This window comes from Aulonocara sp. 'chitande type north' Nkhata Bay, linkage group LG3, assembly GCF_057382095.1.
Source record: "Aulonocara sp. 'chitande type north' Nkhata Bay isolate Kocher_YH1m ecotype deep benthic linkage group LG3, A_spYH_male_GT1.1, whole genome shotgun sequence".
Lineage (NCBI taxonomy): Eukaryota > Metazoa > Chordata > Actinopteri > Cichliformes > Cichlidae > Aulonocara > Aulonocara sp. 'chitande type north' Nkhata Bay.
Window position 1 is genome coordinate 38,950,890 of NC_141346.1, and position 25,380 is coordinate 38,976,269.

A 25,380-nucleotide genomic window follows, 5' to 3' on the forward strand; every position below is an offset into this window, starting at 1 on the left:
GCTGACATAGCTGGACTGGCCATCGGGCATACCGGGCATTTGCCCGGTGGGCCGCTGGCGATTTTTTGTTTTTATGGGCCGATGGATTTTTTTTTTTTTTAGGAAGGGTATATATAATGAAAGGTGTTGGATTGGCCAATTGGTCATGATCGACTCTGGGCTGGACCAATTACAGCCGAGGAGGCAGGATGCACCCTCCCCCTTTTTTTAGCAATCACGTGATTTTCGCGCGTTGCATGCCGGGAACTAGTGGCAAAACAATCCAAGCATTTGCAGCACCGCAAAACGTTCATTCTCTGGTTCCATTACCTTCTTGTTTTTTCTTTGCCGCACAAAAAAGGAATGTACAAAACAAAAGGAGAACAATGCCGGTCCGTACAAAGCCAGACTCGACGAAAAGACAAAGAAAAGATACGAGGAAAAAATCAAAGGAGTGAAAGGGTCAGACCCTTACGAGCACGCAGAGGGACAAAAGACGTTAGCGTGCTGCCCAACTTTCACCACGCTCATATTTATAATCATACGGTTCTTGGAGTGAGTGCATACACTCATGAAGTTTAGTAACTTCAGGTCACTGCAACAAGCCCAGGTACAGTTTACCGACGGATGGGTGCAGGACCTTGAAATGCACCGTGTAGAACGAAAGACCATCGTACGAACAAAGGTAAGTTTACCAGTCTCAGAAATCGTCGTCATAAATACACATTCGTTAACCGTTTATTAATATAACCTTTGAGCTCAACGGTAATTAATTAGTAGTGGAAATAATTTCTGGTAGCATTACAGAAATGTAGCAGTGACAATAATATTGTATGCTGTAATCGCACTGGACAATTAGTGATACAAAACAACTGTTTTATCCTGTGAATAAAAGTATATGTTTTTGTCAATGTACCATGGTAATAACAGAAGTGAAATGCAATATTGTGTCAGGACAATTCACTATTTATGCACAATAAATAAAGGAGCATAGCGCGACAATTTCTGTTCAGCGCCAGACTTGCTTGTAACCTATATCACCAATTATGTTATGAAGAATGATGTATTAACTACTACAAAACTCTGACCTTTGTGGGAATGCTTGGAGCAGACTAACATGTGAGCTGGAGTGTTCTGAGACGTTATATTTGGTATATCCAGACCATCCGTCGGCTCTTACTTCGGAAACATGGCTTAAAAAATTTCTCTTCAACGACGTAATCCGATAAAAAAAAAAAAAGATCTCTTTACCCGTCGGCTTCCCGTGGCTGCCATGTGACCGGCTATTGCAGTTAATAATACAACAGCTTCTTGCCATTTTTTGGGTTTCTTTTTATCGCTGTGTAACTGAGTTCAATTGAAAGCCTGCGTGCGCTAGTACCTCTTACCACAAGTTCCCAGAACCCTTTGCGGTTTTACCCCTGAATGACGTCACATTTTTAATCTTTATCCTGGTGGGCCGGTCTCTAGTCAAAATGCCCGGGCCGATTTTTTGTCCCAGTCCAGCCTTGATTGCTGATTGTTTGTCTTGTTTTGTCTCTGCAATAATTCAGTTTAATAAAGTGTTTTGAAATGAACTGAGTCACTGAGTCACTGGTGAATTTAGAAGAGCTTTTTCTGTGTCTGTGACTCTTTTACTGCTTTTTTACTTGGCAGCACTTTTTTATGCGGCTCTGCCATCATGTGTCAGAATACAGAGAGAACAGTCAAAGTCAACAACTTAAACACTTTTAGAGCTGCTGAGCACCAAAGCTTGTTTTTGACCTGTTTACGCTCTGAAGCTGTCTCACTGAAGACTTTGCAAACGGAAAATATTGTTCATGTTTTGATAAATTAAAACTTTTTAAACCCTAAAAAATTGTTTTTATTATTTTCAACTCTACAAAAATGTACAGTGATATTTTTATTCAACAAGTAAGATCATGCAGTGATAATATGAGATCAAACTACAAACATGGCATTACAGAATATCATCTTTGTTCCTCTAAGCAGCCACATTGCCTACATGTGTGTCAAAGGCTGTTGTTGGTATATAAATATAGTCGTGATCCTGGGTTTGCACCCAGCGTTTTGTGTTTGGACTTTATAGTTTTGGGTTATTTAATATTCAGAGGTCATGATTCTGCCCTGTCTAGTTGTTATCCCTCTGTTTATGTTTTTAGGTCATCTTAGTTTTCTTACCTAGTGTGTGTGTGTGTGTGTGTGTGTGCGTGTGTGTGTGTGTGTGTGTCACGAAACATACTTGATCATGAGAGTGAGAAACAGCAACAATGCACCCCAGCAGCTTGATTCAGGAGACCAAACAACCACGTGTCCACGCCAGCAGAAAGGCCGGTAGGCTGGAAGCAAACGGCTGTGAAACTGGACAGTCTTCTAGCCTTTGTTCAAGTCTGCACTTAATTCTGCATTTTTCCGGTCGCTAGCACTGCAGCGCGAAAACTTTGAAAAGGACTCAGAAATGTCGCTCAGTTTTTTGTACTTTTTTAATTCTCTAGGAGCTTGAAAAACTTTATCGTCGTCGCCGGCATGTTTTGTACCTTAGGCTCGTCAGAGACAGTGATATCCAGGTAAAATAATTGTCTTTAATCTACATGCATTTAGGAATTACTTAGCATTTTTCATAATTCCAGTGACTGAATGATTGCCGGTCATTCGTACACATTCACTGTATTATATAGAATATGTAAACTAAATCTCTTTGAAACTTATAGAAGAACATTTTCTATTTCCATTTATTTTCTGTTATTCATTTGATCCTGTAACTTATTTATGTGCATAGATGGGCTGTAAAAATGCAACAAAGCAGAAAACAGGATTATTTCTGAGTTCACAAAAAAGCTTCGTGTCAGAGTTATATTGTTGGTTTGTCATTTATGCTTGGAAACATATAATCATATATGCTTTGAGGTATATAATCGATTACATATTGATAGATTGTCTCATCCTTAGTAGTCTGCAAAGGCTCTGTGTGCGTTCCACAGTGCTCTGGCATACACACACATCCTAAGGTCATGAGAGAGGTCGTACCTTCTCTTTCTGATTTATATTATAGGAGGACATCTACTCTGCATCTGTTGAGTATAAGTATATACTTACTTACTATACTTATATATATACTTATATAAGTATAAGTGCCTTTTATTTAGGTGGTCAGCTGGGCTCCTAGCACCAGCTTTGGGTCATATTTTGACCCACATACACACACATCCATGTACCCCCCCCCCCCCCCCCCACACACACACACACACACACACATACACACAGATGGTATTATTTGAGCACATGCATGCCTGTGTGAGACGTCATATGTTAATGAATCTATGCATATTCATGTAACCACAATAAAGAGCAGTGCTACGGGGGAGCTGACTGAGAGGGACTGGGGCTCCAGGAACAGCGCTCGTCTCGGTCATCTCCCTCGTGCACGAGATCACACAAAGAGTTCTGCCTGGTGCTTCATGCTTTTGCTAGCTGCAGTAAAATTGCCTCGGCTGTTCCAGCAATACGTTTGTGCCAAGATAAAACCTACCAGTTAGTTACACAAATGAAGTGTATAAATTTTAAGTCTTTTCACAGCCTATTAGTATATTTGACTTAAGCTTGATAATCACAATAATGCTTTGATGTCATAAAATAAATAAAATCATACCTTTCTACTAAAACTGTTTGTTGTTCTCCACCTTTTCCTTAACCAGAGCAGACCCTTGTACTGCAGGATTAACCTGAGTGTCCCAGTCGTGGACCGTATTTTAAACCAGGAGGATCCCAGGCTTTATTTTTGTTGATGTATTATAAATATTCTTGTTTTATTGTTATTGTCCATCCATCCATCCATCCATCCATCCATCCATCCATCCATCCATCCATCCATCCATGTTTTTCCGCTTATCCGGGGCCGGGTTGCGGGGGCATCAGCCCAACCAGAGAAGCCCAGACCTCCCTCTCCCCAGCCACCTCCTCCAGCTTATCCGGGGGAACACCAAGGCGTTCCCAGGCCAGCCGAGAGATATAATCTCTCCAGCGTGTCCTGGGTCTGCCCCGGTGCCTCCTCCCAGTGGGACATGCCCGGAAAACCTCGCCCAGGAGGCATCCTTGTCAGATGCCTGAATTACCTCAATTGGCTCCTTTCGATGTGGAGGAGCAGCGGCTCTACTCTCCCGCCCCTCCCGAATGGGTGAACTTCTCACCCTATCTCTAAGGGAGAGGCCAGTCACTCTTCAGTTATCCCATTTCTTCTAGCCTGCATGGGGGTGACTTTCCCCTGCAGGCCCATCTTCTCCAGAATTGTCCTGATCACACACAAAAAATAAGAGAAGAGAGAAAACCATGGCAACTGTGTTAATCCCTAAAGTTTTCACAGCAGAACACAAGAGGAATACCGTCTGGACATCACCGGTTCTGTACAGTATGAGGGTTAATAAAACCGTACTCATATGAATATGATGTGCAAATTGATTTATTCTTGTACCTCCATGCCACAGTGGCTGAATTCTTCACCCCAGTGAAGAGGTGATCGTTTTCTCCTCTCATTTTAAGAAATTAAGCCATTTGGTCTTTGTTCCCTAAAACATATCAAACTGAAATCCTGAAATCCAAAATGAATCCTGGGATATGGTGGGCCACGAACGATACAGCCAACACATCCTTCAAATCTGGGGAAATGAAGGACACATTTGTCACCGCATTTGAAGGACTCTTCAAATTTGGACAGCCTTCGTCGCGTCGCTGTGACGTAATTGCCTACAAATGCAGCCATCGACAAATGCTACCCCTGAATTTGGACACAGCCTGTGTCTCAATGTGCATTTTGCACACTTCCTGTTTTACTTTCATAGTCACTTGTGCTTTGTGCATCATGTTCAGTTTAAATTGTTTCCAGCTGTGCTTCCAAGTGTCTCCTCTTAGCTATGATTCCCTCCTGTGGTTTGTTCCCTTGTTTGTTCTTGTGTGTATTTATGCCTGCATCTCTCTCTGTCCTGCATCGCGGTCTCCCTCATCGTCCTGCTTTGTGTTCTGCCTGCCGTTTAGTTTCAAATAATTTTTTTTGTAGTTTTGCATTTTTTTTGTATTCCAGCAATACAGCTGGGTTTAAGTTAACCTTTTCTAAGAGTCTGCATTTTGGGTCAAATCCTCATTCCTTCCCTCTTCACACCGCCAATAGAATAGCCCTTTATTCTCATCGTACATGTACAATGAAATTATTCTGCCACATTTTATTTTTAATCTATTGAAAGGCCTCATTTTTATCTGTGCCATGCAGGAAAGAGGAAATGCAGCATGTTTCAGACAGCAGTCTTTTGTGTAGCTGGTATCTTGTTTTACGTCAGCATATATAAGGAAGGAGCTTTTTAATCAAGTGCTTTCTTGTCCTTTTTGACTTTAATGAGGAGCTTGTTTTACTAAATTAACATGCAGTAAAATTTGAAACTGCAGGGACTGAGACCACAATTATTTGCACAAAGTATTTACTGGTGTTTTAAACTCGGACCTTTAGATCAGACCATGACAGGAAGGATCACTTTTTAAAGAGACGTGGCTGATGGAAAATATTGTGTTCGCAAATAGCTGCAAGTCTATCTGCACCATCTCTGCACTTAAACAAACATCAATGACCTCATGTATGTGTGTGTGTGTGTGAGATAAAACATACGTGATCATGAGGGTGCAAAACCACAACAGAGAGTCAAATGGTTGGACTCCCCACCATTTGACCTTAGAACTGAAGAAGCTTCTCGGATGAGAGGTGAAACGTCTTCAAGCAACTTAAAGAAGTCCAGACTGTCATGGTTCTCAAGATCTGGAGAGGTCGTGGTGTGTGTATTGTTTGTCTTAACCTCTCCCACCAGGGCGGAACTGGACCTTGGTTCCCCGCCTCTGAACCCACCCTGAACACACACCTGTGGCTCATTCACACTGATCCTGGCAGACTACTTAAGATGGCAAGAGAGGCTGCTTCCTCGCTGGAATGTCACATTACCAAGTGTCAGTGTAGTGTAACCTATGAAAATGTTCCTTTGATCCCCTAGAGTTTCCTCCTGACTTTGTTTTTTCCTCTGTGTACAGGCCTTCTAGACTCCCTGCCCGTCTTCCCTGCCGTCCGGATTTCTGTGGATGTGTGTGAGTGAGCGTGAGCTTCTTAGTGTGGACATTTTTGAGTTACGGATCGAGTGGAAGAAGAGCGTGTGTGTACCCCCGTCTTGGACCTTCCCTTCGGACCCCGCCCTACTCCCTGGAGCCCCGTGTTATCTGTTCCACTGTACAGTGGGGCAAAAAAGTATTTAGTCAGCCACCGATTGTGCAAGTTCCCCCACTTAAAACGATGACAGAGGTCAGTAATTTGCACCAGAGGTACACTTCAACTGTGAGAGACAGAATGTGAAAAAAAAATCCATGAATCCACATGGTAGGATTTGTAAAGAATTTATTCGTAAATCAGGGTGGAAAATAAGTATTTGGTCAATAACAAAAATACAACTCAATACTTTGTAACATAACCTTTGTTGGCAATAACAGAGGTCAAACGTTTACTATAGGTCTTTACCAGGTTTGCACACACAGTAGCTGGTATTTTGGCCCATTCCTCCATGCAGATCTTCTCGAGAGCAGTGATGTTTTGGGGCTGTCGCCGAGCAACACGGACTTTCAACTCCCGCCACAGATTTTCTATGGGGTTGAGGTCTGGAGACTGGCTAGGCCACTCCAGGACTTTCAAATGCTTCTTACGGAGCCACTCCTTTGTTGCCCGGGCGGTGTGTTTTGGATCATTGTCATGTTGGAAGACCCAGCCTCGTTTCATCTTCAAAGTTCTCACTGATGGAAGGAGGTTTTGGCTCAAAATCTCACGATACATGGCCCCATTCATTCTGTCCTTAACACGGATCAGTCGTCCTGTCCCCTTGGCAGAAAAACAGCCCCATAGCATGATGTTTCCACCCCCATGCTTCACAGTAGGTATGGTGTTCTTGGGATGCAACTCAGTATTCTTCTTCCTCCAAACATGACGAGTTGAGTTTATACCAAAAAGTTCTACTTTGGTTTCATCTGACCACATGACATTCTCCCAATCCTCTGCTGTATCATCCATGTGCTCTCTGGCAAACTTCAGACGGGCCTGGACATGCACTGGCTTCAGCAGCGGAACACGTCTGGCACTGCGGGATTTGATTCCCTGCCGTTGTAGTGTGTTACTGATGGTGACCTTTGTTACTTTGGTCCCAGCTCTCTGCAGGTCATTCACCAGGTCCCCCCGTGTGGTTCTGGGATCTTTGCTCACCGTTCTCATGATCATTTTGACCCCACGGGATGAGATCTTGCGTGGAGCCCCAGATGGAGGGAGATTATCAGTGGTCTTGTATGTCTTCCATTTTCTGATGATTGCTCCCACAGTTGATTTTTTCACACCAAGCTGCTTGCCTATTGTAGATTCACTCTTCCCAGTCTGGTGCAGGTCTACAATACTTTTCCTGGTGTCCTTCGAAAGCTCTTTGGTCTTGGCCATGGCGGAGTTTGGAGTCTGACTGTTTGAGGCTGTGGACAGGTGTCTTTTATACAGATGATGAGTTCAAACAGGTGCCATTCATACAGGTAACGAGTGGGGGACAGAAAAGCTTCTTACAGAAGACGTTACAGGTCTGTGAGGGCAAGAGACTTTCCTTGTTTGAGGTGACCAAATACTTATTTTCCACCCTAATTTACGAATAAATTCTTTACAAATCCTACCATGTGGATTCATGGATTTTTTTTTCACATTCTGTCTCTCACAGTTGAAGTGTACCTCTGGTGCAAATTACTGACCTCTGTCATCATTTTAAGTGGGGGAACTTGCACAATCGGTGGCTGACTAAATACTTTTTTGCCCCACTGTATATATGTATATATTCTCACTTGGTGTCACATTTCAAATAAACCCTCACCCTCTCTCTAAACTTCAGAGTCCTGCGAGTGAGTCCTCTGCCTACTAATCTGTGACAGAACGATCCAGCCACTATGGACTCAGCGGATTCTGACCCTGTTCAACGGGCTCTCCTCACTCAGGAAGCCCTGCTGGAGCGGCACGAGAAGATGCTCCACCATATCAATAAAGAGCTCTCCGCTCTTACACAGGCTCTCGCCCAGCGCACACCCCTGGTAAGCTCGCCCTCTCCGAGCGTAAACCCATCTCCGCGTGTAAGTCCCTCTCCATCTCCGAATCCCCAGGCCGCTGCTGCACCCCCCGACCCTCCCGCTGCCTGGCTAGAGGCCCCGGGGAGGACGATGCCTAGCCCTGAGCCGTTTACAGGAGAGCTGGAAAAATGTTCGGGTTTTCTTGCCCAAGTCTCCCTGTTTTTCCGTCAGCAGAACAGGACGTATGCCAGCGATGGTGCCCGGATTGCTTTCTTTGTTCAGCTATTACGAGATCGCGCGCTCCAGTGGGCTCAGGCGCTATTGAAAACCCTGCCGAATATCTCCTACCTCGACTTCCTGACTGAATTCAAAAGCGTGTTTGAAAGGGATGGCGGGCCCTCTGCTGCTGCACAGCGTCTACTAAATCTGAAACAAGGTAAACGCACTATGGCTGACTTCTCGGTTGACTTCCGCATTCTCGCTGTAGAAACCGGGTGGAAAGAAGAGGCAGTAAAGGAGGTTCTGCTCAACAATATTGCGGAGGATTTGAAGGATGAGCTCATGACGAGGGAATTACCATCATCTCTCAGCTCATTAATGTCCCTGTGCATTCACGTTGACGAGCGCCTGCGAATGCGCCGTGGGACGCGCCACTCAGTTTCCCAGAGTGCTCCGCTCAGTGTTGGGATTTTTGCCGGTAGTGCTGCTTCACCACAACAGCCGGCCTCGGTGGATGTGAGCCCCGGCGAGGCAGAGCCGATGCAGATTGGACGTGCCCGGCTTACACCAACGGAGAGGCAGCGCCATTTCATGGCTGGTGAGTGTTTATACTGCGGCCGTCACGGACATTTCATCGCCGTCTGCCCCGCACGAGCAAAAGGGCGTGCCCGCCAGTAGAAACGGGGGTACTGGTGGGCGAAATAAACATCTCTCATTCCCCTCCTCATCTTTTGTTACCAGCTAAGCTCACTGCTCACGCCACCACTCACTCACTCAAGGCTTTGATAGACTCAGGGGCCGAACAGAGTTTTATTGATGCATCACTCGCTAAGAAACTGGGCCTAACTATTGAACCTCTGCCCCATGCTCTTCGAGCCTCATCTCTGAACGGACAGCGTTTGCCTGATGTCACCCATGTTTCTGAACCAGTCACCCTGTGTTTGTCTGGAAATCACACTGAATTAATCAGTCTGTTTGTTTTCAAAGCTCCGCTGACGCCTCTGGTTCTGGGCTATCCATGGCTGTTGCAGCATAACCCACTGATTGATTGGCAGGCGGGCTGTGTGTCTAGATGGGGGGAGGGTTGCCATATGACTTGCTTAAAATCAGCCATTCCATCCATTGGCTCCTCCGCATCACCCCCGCAGACTCCTCCGGACCTAACAGCAGTTCCTTCAGTGTACCATGAACTAGCGGAGGTGTTTAGTAAGGATCGCGCCCGTTCCCTTCCCCCACACCGGCCTTATGATTGTGCCATTGACTTGTTACCAGGAGCTCCGTTGCCTACTAGCCGACTCTATAGCCTGTCACGGCCAGAAAGAGAAGCCATGGAGGAGTACATTACTGATGCTCTGGCTGCGGGACTCATTCGGCCATCTACCTCTCCCTTGGCATCAGGATTTTTCTTCGTGGACAAGAAGGACAAGTCCCTCCGGCCATGCGTTGACTATCGGGGCTTGAATGCAATCACTGTCAAGAATAAATACCCGCTGCCCCTGCTGACCTCAGCATTTGAGCTTCTCCACGGGATGAAAATGTTCAGTAAACTCGACCTCCGCAGTGCTTACCATTTGGTTCGCATTAGGGCAGGGGATGAGTGGAAGACTGCCTTCAACACCCATCTGGGACATTTTGAATATCTTGTAATGCCTTTTGGATTAACAAATGCCCCGGCAGTCTTCCAAGCCCTCGTAAATGACGTCCTCAGAGACTTCCTCAACCACTTTGTTTTCGTCTACCTGGACGATATACTCATCTTCTCCAGGTCAGTGTCAGAGCACGAAAGACATGTCAAACTGGTGTTACAAAGATTGTTGCAAAACCGCCTTTTTGTCAAAGCAGAGAAGTGTGAGTTTCATGTAACCACTGTTTCTTTCCTTGGATTCATAATTGAGCAGGGAAACTTGAGACCGGATCCTGGAAAGGTCAAAGCGGTTTTGGAGTGGCCCACACCCCCAAACCGCAAACAGCTTCAACGTTTTTTGGGGTTTGCAAATTTCTATCGCCGTTTCATCCGTGACTTCAGCAAAATTGTCTCACCTCTTACTCACCTCACTTCCCCTAAGGTTCCGTTCCAGTGGGGACAGGCAGCCGCGGAGGCGTTCATTCATCTGAAACAACGGTTTGCCTCCGCTCCCATCCTCTCCCAGCCGGATCTCAACCAACCCTTCATCGTGGAGGTGGATGCTTCGGATGTGGGCGTGGGGGCCGTCCTCTCTCAGAATACTGAAGGTAAACTCCATCCATGCGCTTACTTCTCTCGTCGGCTTTCACCCGCAGAGCAAAACTACGATGTTGGCGACAGGGAGCTACTCGCCATCAAACTGGCACTTGAGGAGTGGCGGCATTGGCTAGAGGGGACGGCACAGCCTTTCATTGTGTGGACCGACCACAAGAACCTCGCCTACCTTCAGGCAGCAAAACGCCTCAACGCACGTCAAGCCAGGTGGGCGCTTTTCTTCACCCGTTTCAATTTCTCCATTACTTACAGGCCCGGGTCCCGAAATGTCAAACCAGATGCTTTATCACGTCAGTTTTCATCCTCTGAGGGGGATCGGGAGGTGGCGTCGATCTTTCCTCCGGGCTGTGTCATAGGAGGCCTCACTTGGGAGATTGAGTCAATGGTGCGGCAGGCCCAGCGTACCGAACCTGATCCGGGGACAGGACCCCCGGGGCGGCTCTACATCCCTTCGTCCGTACGATCCCAGGTGCTCCAATGGGCCCACACAGCAAGATTCTCATGTCACCCTGGAATCCAACGCACCATTGCCTTTCTGGAATGCGCCTTCTGGTGGCCATCTTTAGCCCAAGATGCCCGAGAATATGTTAAAGCCTGTACTACCTGCGCCCAAAATAAGTCACAAAACACTCCTCCCGCAGGCTTACTTCATCCACTCCCTACCCCGGGTCGACCGTGGTCACACATTGCCCTCGACTTTGTTACTGGACTTCCACCTTCGGCAGGTAACACAGTAATTCTGTCTATTGTCGATCGCTTCTCTAAAGCAGCACATTTTGTAGCATTACCCAAGCTTCCCACAGCCCTAGAGACCGCCCAGCTGCTTACCAACCACGTGTTTCGCCTTCATGGAATTCCCTCTGACATCGTCTCTGATCGTGGGCCGCAGTTCACATCCAAGGTATGGAAAGAATTCTGCTCATCCATTGGTGCCCAGGTCAGTCTCTCTTCAGGGTACCATCCCCAAACCAATGGGCAGACGGAGAGGCTGAACCAGGAACTGGAAACAGCCCTGCGATGCGTGGCCTCGACAAACCAAAACACCTGGTGCTCGCATCTAGCCTGGATTGAGTACGCTCACAACAGCCACACCTCCTCCGCCACTGGAATGTCGCCTTTCGAGGCCTCGCTTGGATATCAGCCGGCCCTTCTCCCATCTGTGGAAGGTGAGCATCTCGTTCCCTCTGTGCAGCACCACCTCCGCAAATGTCGGCGACTCTGGCGAGCTACCCGTGCCGCCCTCCTTCGAACCAAGGAACAGAATCAACGGCTAGCTGACCGTCGGAGGTTGCCCGCACCCACCTACACACCGGGGCAAAAGGTATGGCTCTCCACGAGGTTCGTCCCTGTCCGCACTGAGTCTAAGAAACTCACACCCACCTTCATTGGACCCTTTACCGTCGAGGCTGTTGTTAACCCAGTCTTGGTCCGTTTGCAGCTCCCGCGTAGCATGCGTGTCCACAACGTGTTCCATGTGTCTCAGTTGAAACCACACCTGTCCAGTCCTCTGTGCCCTCCTTCCAGGCCCCCGCCACCCGCCCGGCTCATTGATGGCCTGCCCGCGTATGCCATTACGCGAATCATGGACTCGCGGCGCCGTGGACGGGGAGTTCAGTATCTGGTGGATTGGGAGGGCTATGGCCCGGAGGAACGCTCTTGGGTCCCTAGGTCGGCCATCCTTCACCCGGGTATGGTCCGGGATTTCCATCGCGCCCATCCGGACAAGCCTGGTGGGTCGCCTGGAGGCTCCCGTTGAGGGGGGGGGGGGTACTGTCATGGTTCTCAAGATCTGGAGAGGTCGTGGTGTGTGTATTGTTTGTCTTAACCTCTCCCACCAGGGCGGAACTGGACCTTGGTTCCCCGCCTCTGAACCCACCCTGAACACACACCTGTGGCTCATTCACACTGATCCTGGCAGACTACTTAAGATGGCAAGAGAGGCTGCTTCCTCGCTGGAATGTCACATTACCAAGTGTCAGTGTAGTGTAACCTATGAAAATGTTCCTTTGATCCCCTAGAGTTTCCTCCTGACTTTGTTTTTTCCTCTGTGTACAGGCCTTCTAGACTCCCTGCCCGTCTTCCCTGCCGTCCGGATTTCTGTGGATGTGTGTGAGTGAGCGTGAGCTTCTTAGTGTGGACATTTTTGAGTTACGGATCGAGTGGAAGAAGAGCGTGTGTGTACCCCCGTCTTGGACCTTCCCTTCGGACCCCGCCCTACTCCCTGGAGCCCCGTGTTATCTGTTCCACTGTATATATGTATATATTCTCACTTGGTGTCACATTTCAAATAAACCCTCACCCTCTCTCTAAACTTCAGAGTCCTGCGAGTGAGTCCTCTGCCTACTAATCTGTGACAGACGCTTTTCTTTGCAAGCTCCTTTGACTATGATGACCTGGATGACTGAGAAACTTCACAGACACACAACAGAGAAAACAGAGAAAGATCCAGGAGACCCAAAAACAAACACGTGTCCACACCAGCAGAAGCAACAAGGAGCCAAAAAGAAAGATCACCTAAAAACCAACTGGCAGCTGATCCTGTCAGAGGTTGGCCACCCAAGTACGAGCTGAGGACAGAGCCCCAGGGCTCTGGGCACATGCACATAAATGCACAAAGACACAAACCCGCATCAACCCACCATTCTAAAACCCTTCACCCTGTGTCAGTATTTCTGTGAAGTATGAATGAAAGTTTGCACGCAGCTGCAGGCTTATCTGCACTTAAAAACCCTCAGAGATCTCATGTTTTTCTCCATCAGCCCACAGAATGAATCTCAATGTCTCCTGAAAACACTTTGGCTCTGTGCTATGTGATAATGTCTTATTCTTGCTATCAAACCTCAGGATGTGTAAAGAGGAACTGGAAGTTTGGTCATGGCCAAATTGAAATATTTAACACAATGAAGCAACATGGGGTTTGTTTCAGTGCTTTGTGTATTTACTCAATATGCATTCAAGTTTAGAGTTACTATGGCAACATGAGTAAAAATATAAAAATAAATGATTTAAGGAATAATTACTAAAATGCCTTTAGATACACAATAAAAACCTCCTGACATCTCTCCTCTGTTTTTGACCTTCTGCAAATGATTTTTAGTTTTTAATAAATAATTACAATCCACAGTAAAACTGAAAATAATGAATAAGTGTTGATAATGTTTAAGAGTTTAATCACTCGTATTGTAGGGACACCATAATATCATCTGACATATCAGTCTACACATAGCTAAACAGACTGAACTTCTGTCGAATCATACAGGATGTTATTCTCATTTATGTTGTAAGTTGAAACTTTTGTGACATTGATAGAGACCATATGGAAGATTTTGTGATGACCCAGAGTCTCTGGTTCCAGTGATCAGTTATCTGTAACTCAGTTTTCTTCATTTGTTACTATTGGGGCCTGAAATGATCAGCTTCAGTAAGCTTTAGTAAAGGTCACCTCGTCTGCATGTGACTCTGGAGAGAATTACATAGTCTTTGTTGGTAACATGTAACATTCACTTTGATGTGCCAATAGAAGATACATTTATTTGTTGTCTTTGTTAATTTAATTTGTGAAACATACAGGTCTGTAGTTTCAGTTCAACCACACAGTGAGTCATTTACTCTGTTTGGGTGTCAGCCAAACATAGAATTTAACCACAAGGTGAAAAGGTTCACAGATCTGAGGTCAAAGGTCATTTTTATTATAGCACTGCATGATGATGTTTCAGCTAAGAGTCAGATAAAATCTCTAGATGTTTTTATGCAGCATGAAAGAAGAATTTCCACATAATTCCTCCGATAAAAAATCAAAATATAAAAAAAATCATTAAAAAGACTTAGATATAAAAATACAGGCTGCAAAACAGAAAAGGGGTTTTGGTACATTCACTCCCAGTGTGCAGGAAGAGTAACATTGCAGCATGATAATGATCCAGGGGACGTTGCGAAAACATGTCAGAGTAAAAAAAGACCTGGTAAGATATGACTTAAAGTGATGGAAAACATGTCACAAAACTGCTGCAGTCAAAGCTACAGGAGCTGTTTGAGCTTTGTGTCCAAAAGGGAAGGAAGCATAGAGACACCAATCAGAAGAAGAACCTGTAGAAAAACTCTGTCACACCCAAACAAAACACAACTTCTCTTTTTTTCTGCAAAGTAAAACTGTTTGTGATTATCTGAGGATCAGAGTGCAGCAGGCTGGATGTGACGATGGGGCTCTCTTTGCTCTGCATGATGGGCTTTTTCTGTAAGTACACGTCTGACATTGTTTGAAAGGCACCATTAATTAAAATGTTTCTGATCTCTGAGAATTAGTGAGTCACTGCTTAGAGCTTGTTTAGCAAACAGGAGAAATTTGGTGATTATTGTTCATCCCTAAATTTACAATAATCAATAATCAGAGTAAAGCCTTTAAAAAAAACTTTACTCTGAAGTATAATATCTGATGAGTTTTTATTCATTATTTTAGTGCTCAGTACAGTCATCTGTGGAAACGCTGAAGGTAAGAAACACTGTTTTTACTCCAGTTCATATATGTAGCTGTTATCTCCTACAATGCTCGAAATCAGGGGTGTCAAACCTACGGTCCACGGGCCACATTTGGCCCTCGATACAATTATTTCCGGCCTGCGAGCCAGTTATTAATGGACCCTCGGTATGTGGGAGCTGAATCTTCAGCCCTGCTAAGAATCCGTGCTTTGATGGGCGCACCATGTGACCAATCGCATGCAAAGACAGGCTGGGATCATACCATTATGTGAAAGAAAGAAGGGGGGCAGACGTTCTGAAGACAGCAAGTGTAGTGGTACAGGCCAAACCATTTCAACAACTACCAAACAGGTAAAACAGCAAAGGATTAAAGTGCAGGTAAACAGAAATGTTTCTATTTTTCAGCATCTACTATAAAAACACAGTATAGATATAATTATGATGAGCTACCAGAAGTTTCTTTCTATTTTTACACATTTGTTTCTTACAATTTAAGTCAAAGGGTGGTGCCGACAGGTTTCTCTCTTTCTCACAGCAGCTTTTTCTTCATCATGTAGAAAAACAGTTAAATACTGTAAATCATTTCTTACACTGATGGTGTCAGGGTGGTGGCTCATTGGCTCCCTTTTCTGTTCCCGTGTTTCATTCCATGTCTCCTCTCTGTGGTGAGTCTGTTTTGTCACCCATGTTTGTCTCTCACCCCTCCATGTGCCTTATTCGATGTTTGTATCTCTCTGCCCTCTCTCTCTCTCTCGCCCTCTCCCTCACCCCCTTGTGTCTTAGTCGTTTTACTGTGTTTCATCTTCATCTTCATCCTCTCTTCCCCTGTTCCTGTTCTTGTGTCTCTGCTATTGCCTCCCTGTTTGTTTATCACTGTTGTTGTCAAGTCCGTGTGTCTCAGGTGTAGGTCTCAGTGTTTCCTGTTTTAAATGGTAAATGGTAAATGGCCTGTATTTATATAGCGCTTTACTAGTCCCTAAGGACCCCAAAGCGCTTTACACATCCAGTCATCCACACATTCACACCCTGGTGATGGCAAGCTACATTGTAGCCACAGCCGCCCTGGGGCGCACTGACAGAGGCGAGGCTGCCGGACACTGGCGCCACCGGGCCCTCTGACCACCACCAGTAGGCAGTTTTACTTTGACAGTGTCCCATCCTGTGTTCAGTTTTGCTTCCTGTATTGTGTCATTATGTTTATTCCCCCCAGCTGTGTTCTCCGTGTGTTTCCTCATCACCATCTTGTATATTTATGGAGTCAGTTGTCAGTCGGTTTTGTATAGCATTATTTTTGTGCCAGTATTCTGACCGCAAAAAAAATTTCAGTGTTTGCTGTTATCCACACACACACACACACACACACAACAGCAGCCCCTCTCGCTCAGTTTTTGCACTTGCGCTTGCTCGCAATGTGTTGCTTGCGCGCTCAACTCTTTCTGTACACCGTTATATTTGTGCCACAAAACCAGCCAATCAGAGACTTGGATGCAAAAAAAACATCTGATTGGCTGTTCTGGTCTCCAATCAGCTCAAAATGACGAAATTCAATATCCCAGAATCCATTTTGTCCAAAACTTAAACGAGGCAGTGGCGGAGGAACACAGAGTGTTTAAAATGATCATATTAAGAGTGTGCTGCCTTCATACAGACTAATTCTCTTTTCATGGATGTTTATCTGAACAGATTACAGTACAGATTTACAAGAAGATGATGATTTGTGTGAGTAGTGCAGTGTATCTCACTGATATTGGCATGTGTGCTGCTTACCTCAGTGTACGCTTTTGTATTAACTCTTGGAGTTCTCAAAATCCTTGTACAAAGCTACATGGATAAAAATGAAAGGAAATACCAGATACTCCGGCTTCCTCCCACAGTCTAAAGACATGCACTTAGTGGGGTTAAGTGAATTGATTATTTTAAATATGTGGGAGTGTGAATGTTTGTCTGTGTCTCTGTCTTAGCCCTGCAACAGACTGGCGACCTGTCCAGGGTGTACCCTGCCTCTCGCTCTATGATAGCTGGGATAGTCTATAGCCTCCTGCGACCCTGATAAGGATAAGCGGAAGAGAATGGACAAGAGTTTAAAGTGGGATTCAGCCTGTGGAAAGCCCTAAAATCAGTTTTTAATGGCTCAGGCTATTTTCTATTGAGAGCTCCAGTAGATTTTCTTAATGTATGAGCTGTGATCAGCTGTCTTGCTGCTCTTTACAGATTTATCCACCTGAATTCAGTCTGATGTAAGCAGACGTTTCATGAGTTGTCCTCGTCTCTACACTCACAGTACACTGTTTATACTGACTTTATATTGGACTGTCACTGTGCACCAGTCACACACTGGTCTTTCCTTTAAATCCATCACAGTACAGCAAACTAACCTGTTTATCCTGCACTAATCTGTAGAGGATTTTCATGCAGCCTTAAATAACACAGTGATTCTACCTCAGTTTGTTTTGCAGCATGCTTCACCCTATGAAAAACACAATGTCAACATAAATACTCAAGTAAAGTACAGATAGCTTACGTACAGTAACAAAGTATTTGTACTTCGTTACTTCCCACCTCTGGAAATAAGTAAATTGTGTGATATTTGGCTATAAAATTGAGGTTGTTTATATGATATTGTGTGTTTATGCGTTGATGTTCAGTGTCACAGTTTAGATTTGTGCACACCTGGTTGTGTTCAGTCACTCTGCTGGTAGAGTCTAAATATCATTTAATCTGTTTGGTAAAAACTAACTTTTTATTGTTGATTTTTAGTCAAATTTTTACCAGGACATAAATATAATTACAATTAACAAGAGCAATAAAACCAGGATCGTTTTGTAATGATATATTTTTATTTGAACAGCTCCTCCTGAGCCCACTGTGACCCTCCAACCATCCACGACTCAGATATACAGAGGTGAGAAAGTCACTGTCAGATATGAGATTCAGGGATACAAGTTAAACGCATCTCCTCACTTATTTTATTTGTATTGCACAATTCATCCAAAAACAGAACAAAATACTAACAAAAGTAGTGTAAAACAATAATAAATGATTGGCCTCATTTTAGGAGAGACTGGTCTGCTATGTTAGCCTTTCCCAAACTGCTCGGTGGAGTGGTATCACAGTTCAGAAGTGTGAGTCAGTTTCCTGATCTCTGGAATATGAGTTGATCCAGCAGGAACAGATGATTTCAGTGGAAGTTCAGATCTCCCAGGCGTGGATCACCGTCAAGATTCAACAGTCTCAGATTTCAGTTCTGAGATCTGCTCTCGGCTGATAAACCTGATCTGTTTTGCAACACAAACACTGGAGTCTTATTCCAGCATTCCTAACAGCTCAGCTGGAAATCACATCCAAACTGCTCCCTGTAATGTCAGCGGTAGAGTTGACTGTGCGTATTAGTGTGGTCTAAACACATCTGTGCGACAGGAAATGTCAGCTTCCACAGCAAAAGAATATAAAACAACCTTACTAGGTCTCATCTTAGCTATCAGAGGCTTCAACATCAGATTTAGTAAAGAACACAAGGACATAACGTGCTAACTGACACCAAAGAAAACTAACTGTTACTCACCAAATTCCAATACACCAAAAACAAAAGTAAAAAACAACACCAATGAAATGATAACTGCTCACACTCGTTTAGGAACAATTCTCACATGTTCAAAATACAATCAGATCATATTAACCTGGGTTGCTTCCTCATTATTGATCAATAAACTCAGTCATGCTTCAAATTAATTATTTGAAATGTGCATGTACGTAATAAATTAAAATACACAAAAGTAAATAAAACAAATTCACTGTTTTGATCAAAACAGAAATACAGAATATTTTGTGTGGCACAGTTTGTTTTATCTCAACTATGGTTTTGTGATATTTGATCATTTACATATTTCCATCTTTAAATTGTTCTGATTCAGTCATTTTTACCAAACCAAAGGCTGAACTGAGAGCTGATAGGACAGCTGTTCCAGTAGGGGGCAGTGTGACCCTGACCTGCTCTGTGAACCCATCATCATCATATGGATGGAAATACTACTGGTACAGAGATGGCAAATCTTATCAACCTGTGACAAATGAACAAATCAGTGTCTCAGAGGGAGGACGCTACAGCTGCAGAGGAGGAAGAGGAGAACCAGTTTACTACACAGAGTGGAGTCAGCCAGTTTGGATTGACACAACTGGTGAGTTCAAACTTGAACTTACCACAAAGCACTACATCTGATGGTAACTGAACCTTTTGTCTTTCATGTGTTTTTATTGTACTTTCTTGAACATTAACAGTCTCAAACAGGCCTGTTGTGACTCTGTATCCAAACTGGTCTGAGATATACAGAGGAGAGACGATCACTGTCAGATGTGAGATCCATGGAGGAGACACTGAGTGGGATTATGAGTGGGAAACAAACAGCATCAGAAAACCTCCAAATCTAAATGAATACAGGATTAGATCTGCTTCATCATTCAACAGTGGAAACTATCGCTGTAAGGGCAGAATGAAAAGTTCACAGCATGAAACAACAGAGTGGAGTGATTCAGTCACACTGACAGTTTCTGACAGTAAGTCATATTTTCTTTAAGCTGTTTGAACACTTTGTAAAATGTGTTTCTGTTCATATAGACTGAGATTATTATTCTTTGTATAAACTGAGCTCACTGTTCAGAGACTGTACTACATGTTCACTGAGAGAAAATCTTTGTTGAACAGATGAACCCCGTCCTGTCCTCACTGTGTCTCCATCATGGCTGAGTCCTGGAGCCTCAGTAACTCTGAACTGTGAGGTTGAACATCCGTCTGCAGGATGGAGCTTCTACTGGTATAAAGCTGTTCCTGATCTATCAGAGGAATCCTCCAGTTATGAGCTGCTACCTGATGGCAGTGGGACTGCACAGGACTCCTACATCATTCATGGACAGACACACACAGCAGGATATGTGTGCAGAGCTGGAAGAGGAGACCCAGAGTATCACACTGATCACAGTCAACCAAAGTTTGTCTGGTCTGCAGGTCAGTTTGTTTCTCTCTAATAAATTATGTCATCACTTTAATTACCCATTATTTTTCTTGCAGCGGCATGCTGACATTGAAATCTGATGTCCAATTACAATTAAATTGCATTAAATGATTTTTATTTAAGTTTCCTCATAAGCATTAAATTGAATCTCATCCTTTCTCACTACATTCAAGTAAACTGAGCTTCAGTCAGACACTTCTGTTGTTATTCAAATTCCTCCTTGTTTGTTTCTCACCGAGTTAAACAAGAATGAATTTTGTCTCCAGGTCTTTTTAATCTTCATGGTGATGATTAGAAAGTCTGTAAAGCTGGCAGGACTCCTGTGAAGCACATTATGTACACAGATGATCTCGTGGTCTTTAGTCCTCATGTTGTTGTGCTTTTGCTGTGAAAAATGATATCAGACATGATGCCCATAAAAGTGCTGTCATGATTTGTAGAAGCAAAGACAACAAACATTTAAGATCTGCTGATGTTAAACTGTCTGATAATGATCTGACTGTTTGTAGTAAGGTCACAAATGTCAGACATCTTATTACATGACTGATGGTGAAGATCTTTGCTTGTGCAACAACAAACATGCACGCTGTGGACAAACTGTAGGAAAGCAGGTTTACAGAAACTTCTAATGTTGCTTCTAATGATGCTGTGAGATTATTACTGAGAGACCCAGATGGTTCAGTGAAATCTTTCCAGCTACAGGAGTCACAACATTTAAATCTGTATTAACAAATCTCATTCATAGATTTATTTGCAGTTATGGTGGGTTTAGCAAGAACTATTTTTTTCACTGTGATCTTTTGAATCCTAACATCTGTGAGCTTTGTCTCTTCACTGCATGTTGTTTCCAGATGTTCATTCAGCAGCGTCTCTCACAGTGAGTCCTGACAGAGTGCAACACTTCACCTCTGACTCTGTCTCACTGACCTGTGAGGGAAACTTCACTGAGTGGAGAGTGATAAAGTTCTCTGAGGACGGCCGACTCTCTGACTGTAGGAGAATGACTGGATCCACATGTGACATCAACACATCAAAGTCAGATACTGGAGTGTACTGGTGTGAGTCTGGATCAGGAGAGTTCAGCAGTGCAGTCAACATCACTGTACAGAGTATGTTATTATACATTTACTTCTTGGATCTGAATGATTTAGACGTCACATGAACATTTGTCCCAGCTTTGCTCTATGTGAAGTAATTCTATGTGGCAAAACAAACAACAATGATCAATGATCATTTTCAGACAGGCACCAAAGCATCAAAATATTCTTGATTGTTGGTCTCATTTCACTCGATCTTTCTATAATCAAGTTTGTCAAAATTTGCAGACAATATTTTATATATTCTCCCTTTCAGAATAAAGGAATAGGGAAACACGTCGTGTAAAATAAAACAAACATACAAACATTTACAATTTCAACTTTAACCATTAAATAATTTCATAGTTTGACTCCTGCAGGGAGGATGAAGGGAGCATCCCAACTATATTTCCAGTCCTCTTAATCAAATTTTGAATTTGGGATCTGAGTTTGACAGAAAGTTTGCCAAAACATGTAGTGATACCATAATAGATAACAGAGTCAACAATCTCCATATAGAATAGTAACATGATGCATTTATTTACTCCATGGACCCTCGGCCTTCTAATAAAAATGCAAGTGCTGAATGATCCACATGATGAACCCACTGTAACTGAACATTTCAATCCTTAAATGTTGTCACTTGTTCAAACGTCTCTCCAGTCATTAAAACCAGGCTCTCAGAAAATCTCTCTGAAGCCAGGTCTGCATGTAGATCATGAGACACGACTCACAGCTTTTTCTAAAAGTTTTGCACCAGCTGATGTGACTGAAACAATTGTGTGTGATTGTGTCACAGATGATGGTAATGGTCCTATCCTGGTGAGTCCTGTTCATCCTGTGACTGAGGGAGCTTCTGTTAATCTGAGCTGCAGTTTGAGAACACAAAAAATACCTTCCAATGTGTTTTTCTATCACAATGACAAACTTATTCAAAATGATCCCCGAGGGGAGCTGAACATCTCTGCAGTGTCAAAGTCTGATGAAGGTTTCTACAAGTGTCAGTACTCAGGAAGAGAGTCAGCACAGAGCTGGATGTCAGTTAAAGGTGAGCAGGATCAAAACATTTGATGGATTTTTGTAAAAATGATTTTCATGCTTGAGAGGAAACATTAGATTGTCTGTTTAATGCTTGAAGTCACCTGGATTTATTTTGTGAGAACTGAAATATGCAGTATAATAATAAGTATTATACTTTATTATTACTTATTGTTTGTTACAGTAACTGTGTCAGGAGCTGACAGCTCTTCACCTCCTGTGTGGTTGATGGTTGGACTGGTTTGTGGAGTCTCTCTCATTATTATTCTCCTGCTCTTGTTGTATTGCTGCAGACAGTCCAAGTGTAAGAGCCTCTTCTTTTCATGCTGTGTTAGAGAGTTTATTTACTACACACACTTTAATTATTCACACATATACATGTATTCTGATCTCATGACACAAAATATCAGTGGAACAATTCATACATGACAAACATGTGTAATAACATTTGTCTCTTTCACAGATTCCTGCTTCACCAGGTTGGTAAAATACTTTTTATTATTATTTGAAACAAACATCAGTTACTTTTGAGTTTATTGTGTTTATTTCATGTTTTAGGTCGATCCAGTCTGAGAGTCACAGTCCGGGCTCCTCCACAAATCATGGAGTCAACCAGGATGAAACTCATGTGTACGGCTCTCTTCAACATGGTCAGCATTGAAAAACAGTCTTTATTATCATTATTAATATTGACTTTTATTAAACCTCCATTAACACAATACATTTCTCAGGTTCAGTTTGTGTTCAGCAGTTTTTCAAAGAACATTTAAAGATCTTACAGTCCTGGTTTTGACTCTCAGTGTTTCTGTTTCTGCTCTGATCTTTAGTGTAACTGTGATAAAATGATTAATGTGAGCCTGGCTTGTTTTTTTCTTTAGGTACTGCTGACATCTATGAATCAGTCACACAAGTGACAAACAGAAATGGTCAGTATGTGTGCTGAAAAGCACAGAGCAGTTAGAGATGAAACTTGTTTTTGATTTAATGAAACTAATTCCATGTTTTTACAATCCTGTAAATAAAATTATGAACATTTCAGGAGCAGATGAATATGAAAACGTCGCCTCTTCTCTTATTGAGTTTAAAGATCTTAGAAGAAAGAGTGAGTACATAAAACGCATGCAGTTTAAAAATAAAACAAACATCCTTTAAAAACGTATTTTTTTCATTTGTGGATGAATTTGATCATCTTCACAGGCCAACACGACACACCAGAGGAGAGTGCTGTTTACTACAATGAAGATGGGATGCAGGTACAGTCACAACAGTCCCATGCAGTGTTTGTTTTGTTAGATCTCCACCTCACAGAAACACATAATGTACAGAGACACTGGATACAAAGTCTGAGCTTCCTGGATGCTTTTATCACCTGCTGGCTGACTAACAGCTACTTTGTAACCAGTTTTACACATAAAGCTTTTTCTCCAGCTCCACACTCAGCTCTGTATCACCTGCTCTGAGAAGAAGAAAATACATTTCATTTCATTTTCACATGTTTTGCACAAAAATAAATCTTTACAATACAGAACACACAACAAATGATACCATGTGTATATCAGAGACCACATGTTTAAATCAATGAAAGTAAATGAGGATGATTTCCTCCTCCACACAGGTACAGAGGTGCGTCTGAGGGTCGCACCTCCTAAACAGTCAATAAGGTACAGTTAACGTCACACTCTCTGTAAAGACTCAAACATACAGAACAGAACTTCACTTTACATCGAGGGCAGACGATGTTTTTATAATAAACTTTATTGTTCTCCAACAGGAAGCCACAGATGGGACAGGCACGAGGTGCAGCCAGTGACCCCATTAAACTGATGTTTTACTGTCCTTATTTTCCTCGAGTTATTGGTTCTGTTATTAGTTACCTAACACAACCTAATGTGAGTCTTTTGACTGAAAGTAGCCAACTGACCTGGTGGAGTCTTGTCTTGTTGGCTTTATTGTCAGGTTTTGAGAGCTGGGCTCCATGATGTAAATTAACCTTTATACATGTAGTGTTTCATGTCCCCTTTAATGCTGAACACCTTATGTGACATTTTCACACAACAACACTTCTGCTCAGTATTGATTTTTCTTTTGCATGTTTGCCATCCTCCATCTTCCACTTTCACTGATTTGGTTCATGTAAACATTTCTGATGGTTTCATGTTCATCAAAATATTCTAATCTGCAGTTTCAAGTCTTAGAGATTACACTCACTTTACATTCACAGACTTGAAGTTGAAGTTGTTGCTGTTCTTGGGAGACATTTCTCTTTTGTTCTGGTATCAAACTGCCTCGTGTTTGCTGAGTTTCAAGCTCTTTCTGTTCACCTGTCAAACTATTGCTCATGTTTCCAGAGCAGCTTTTCTTCTGCTCAGATTAAAAATTTACAGTCATTTCTGTTTTGTTGATTTGCCAAATTGTTGCTCAGTTGTTGAGAATCACTTGTTTTCTGTTCTGTTGCCAAACTGTCTGTCAGTTTCATATAGACATTAATTTGCTCTTGTTCAGTTGCCAAGTTGCTGCTCAGTTGCTTTGAATCGAAGTTCATCTCAGTTCACAGGCTGCATTGCAGTTAAATAAAATATTTCTCTTCTGTTGAGTTTCCAAACTGTCTTCTGCTGTTTTCTGCTCAGACTTTGTCTCAGACATCTGATTTTCTCCTCTTCTGTTCAGATTCAATCATCTTCTGCTCAGTTGTCTAAAGTCAAGACTGTGTCAGGGTTCCTGGGTGGTTCACCTGGTGTTTTCAGTTCATGTTCAGTTTATGTTCCACATTCATGTTTCCCGCTTCACCGTGCCAGCCCTCTGTCTCAGTGTCATTAGCTCTACTTCCTGTTTCATTATGTTCAGCTGTGTTCTCACCGGTCCCTAATCATCATCATTAGCCAGTGTACTTAAGTCCTCAGTTTCATCCTGGTCTTTGTCGTGTCATTGATGTTAATGTTGTCTACTCTGCACGTGTGTTCAGTTAAGACAGTCATTTCAGTTCAGCCAGTCATCTTATGTTCAGCTCATCTGCTCGTCATAATAAACACCAGCCTTCACCTCCCTGTGAGTCCAGCGTTTGGGTCCTCCTTTCCTCGCATCCACACTCGACACCCCTGACAGAATGACACGACCCTGCGTTGTGGACCCAGCGGACTCTGACCTCTTTGAACGGCAGCAGGCGGCGCTCTTTCACTGGACGGAGGTGCTTTTTTACCCGCTTGGAGCACTCAAAGCACTAATGGGCTTCATGTGCACATTAGTG

General features: G+C 43.4%; 1 protein-coding gene across 1 annotated transcript; it reads left to right on the plus strand.

The window, feature by feature from the left end:
- Positions 1-12,468: 12,468 nt before the first annotated feature.
- Positions 12,469-24,738, plus strand: LOC147335611 (Fc receptor-like protein 2). The gene is made up of 15 exons (XM_086286082.1): positions 12,469-12,514; positions 12,596-12,649; positions 18,928-19,191; positions 19,292-19,567; positions 19,716-20,015; positions 20,874-21,131; positions 21,898-22,146; positions 22,321-22,440; positions 22,600-22,615; positions 22,695-22,786; positions 23,015-23,062; positions 23,176-23,238; positions 23,334-23,389; positions 23,752-23,797; positions 23,908-24,738. Exons 1-14 carry the CDS (start codon positions 12,469-12,471, stop codon positions 23,767-23,769), a joined length of 1,860 nt encoding a protein of 619 aa, XP_086142208.1. The 3' UTR covers positions 23,770-23,797; positions 23,908-24,738.
- The last annotated feature ends 642 nt before the right edge of the window (positions 24,739-25,380 follow it).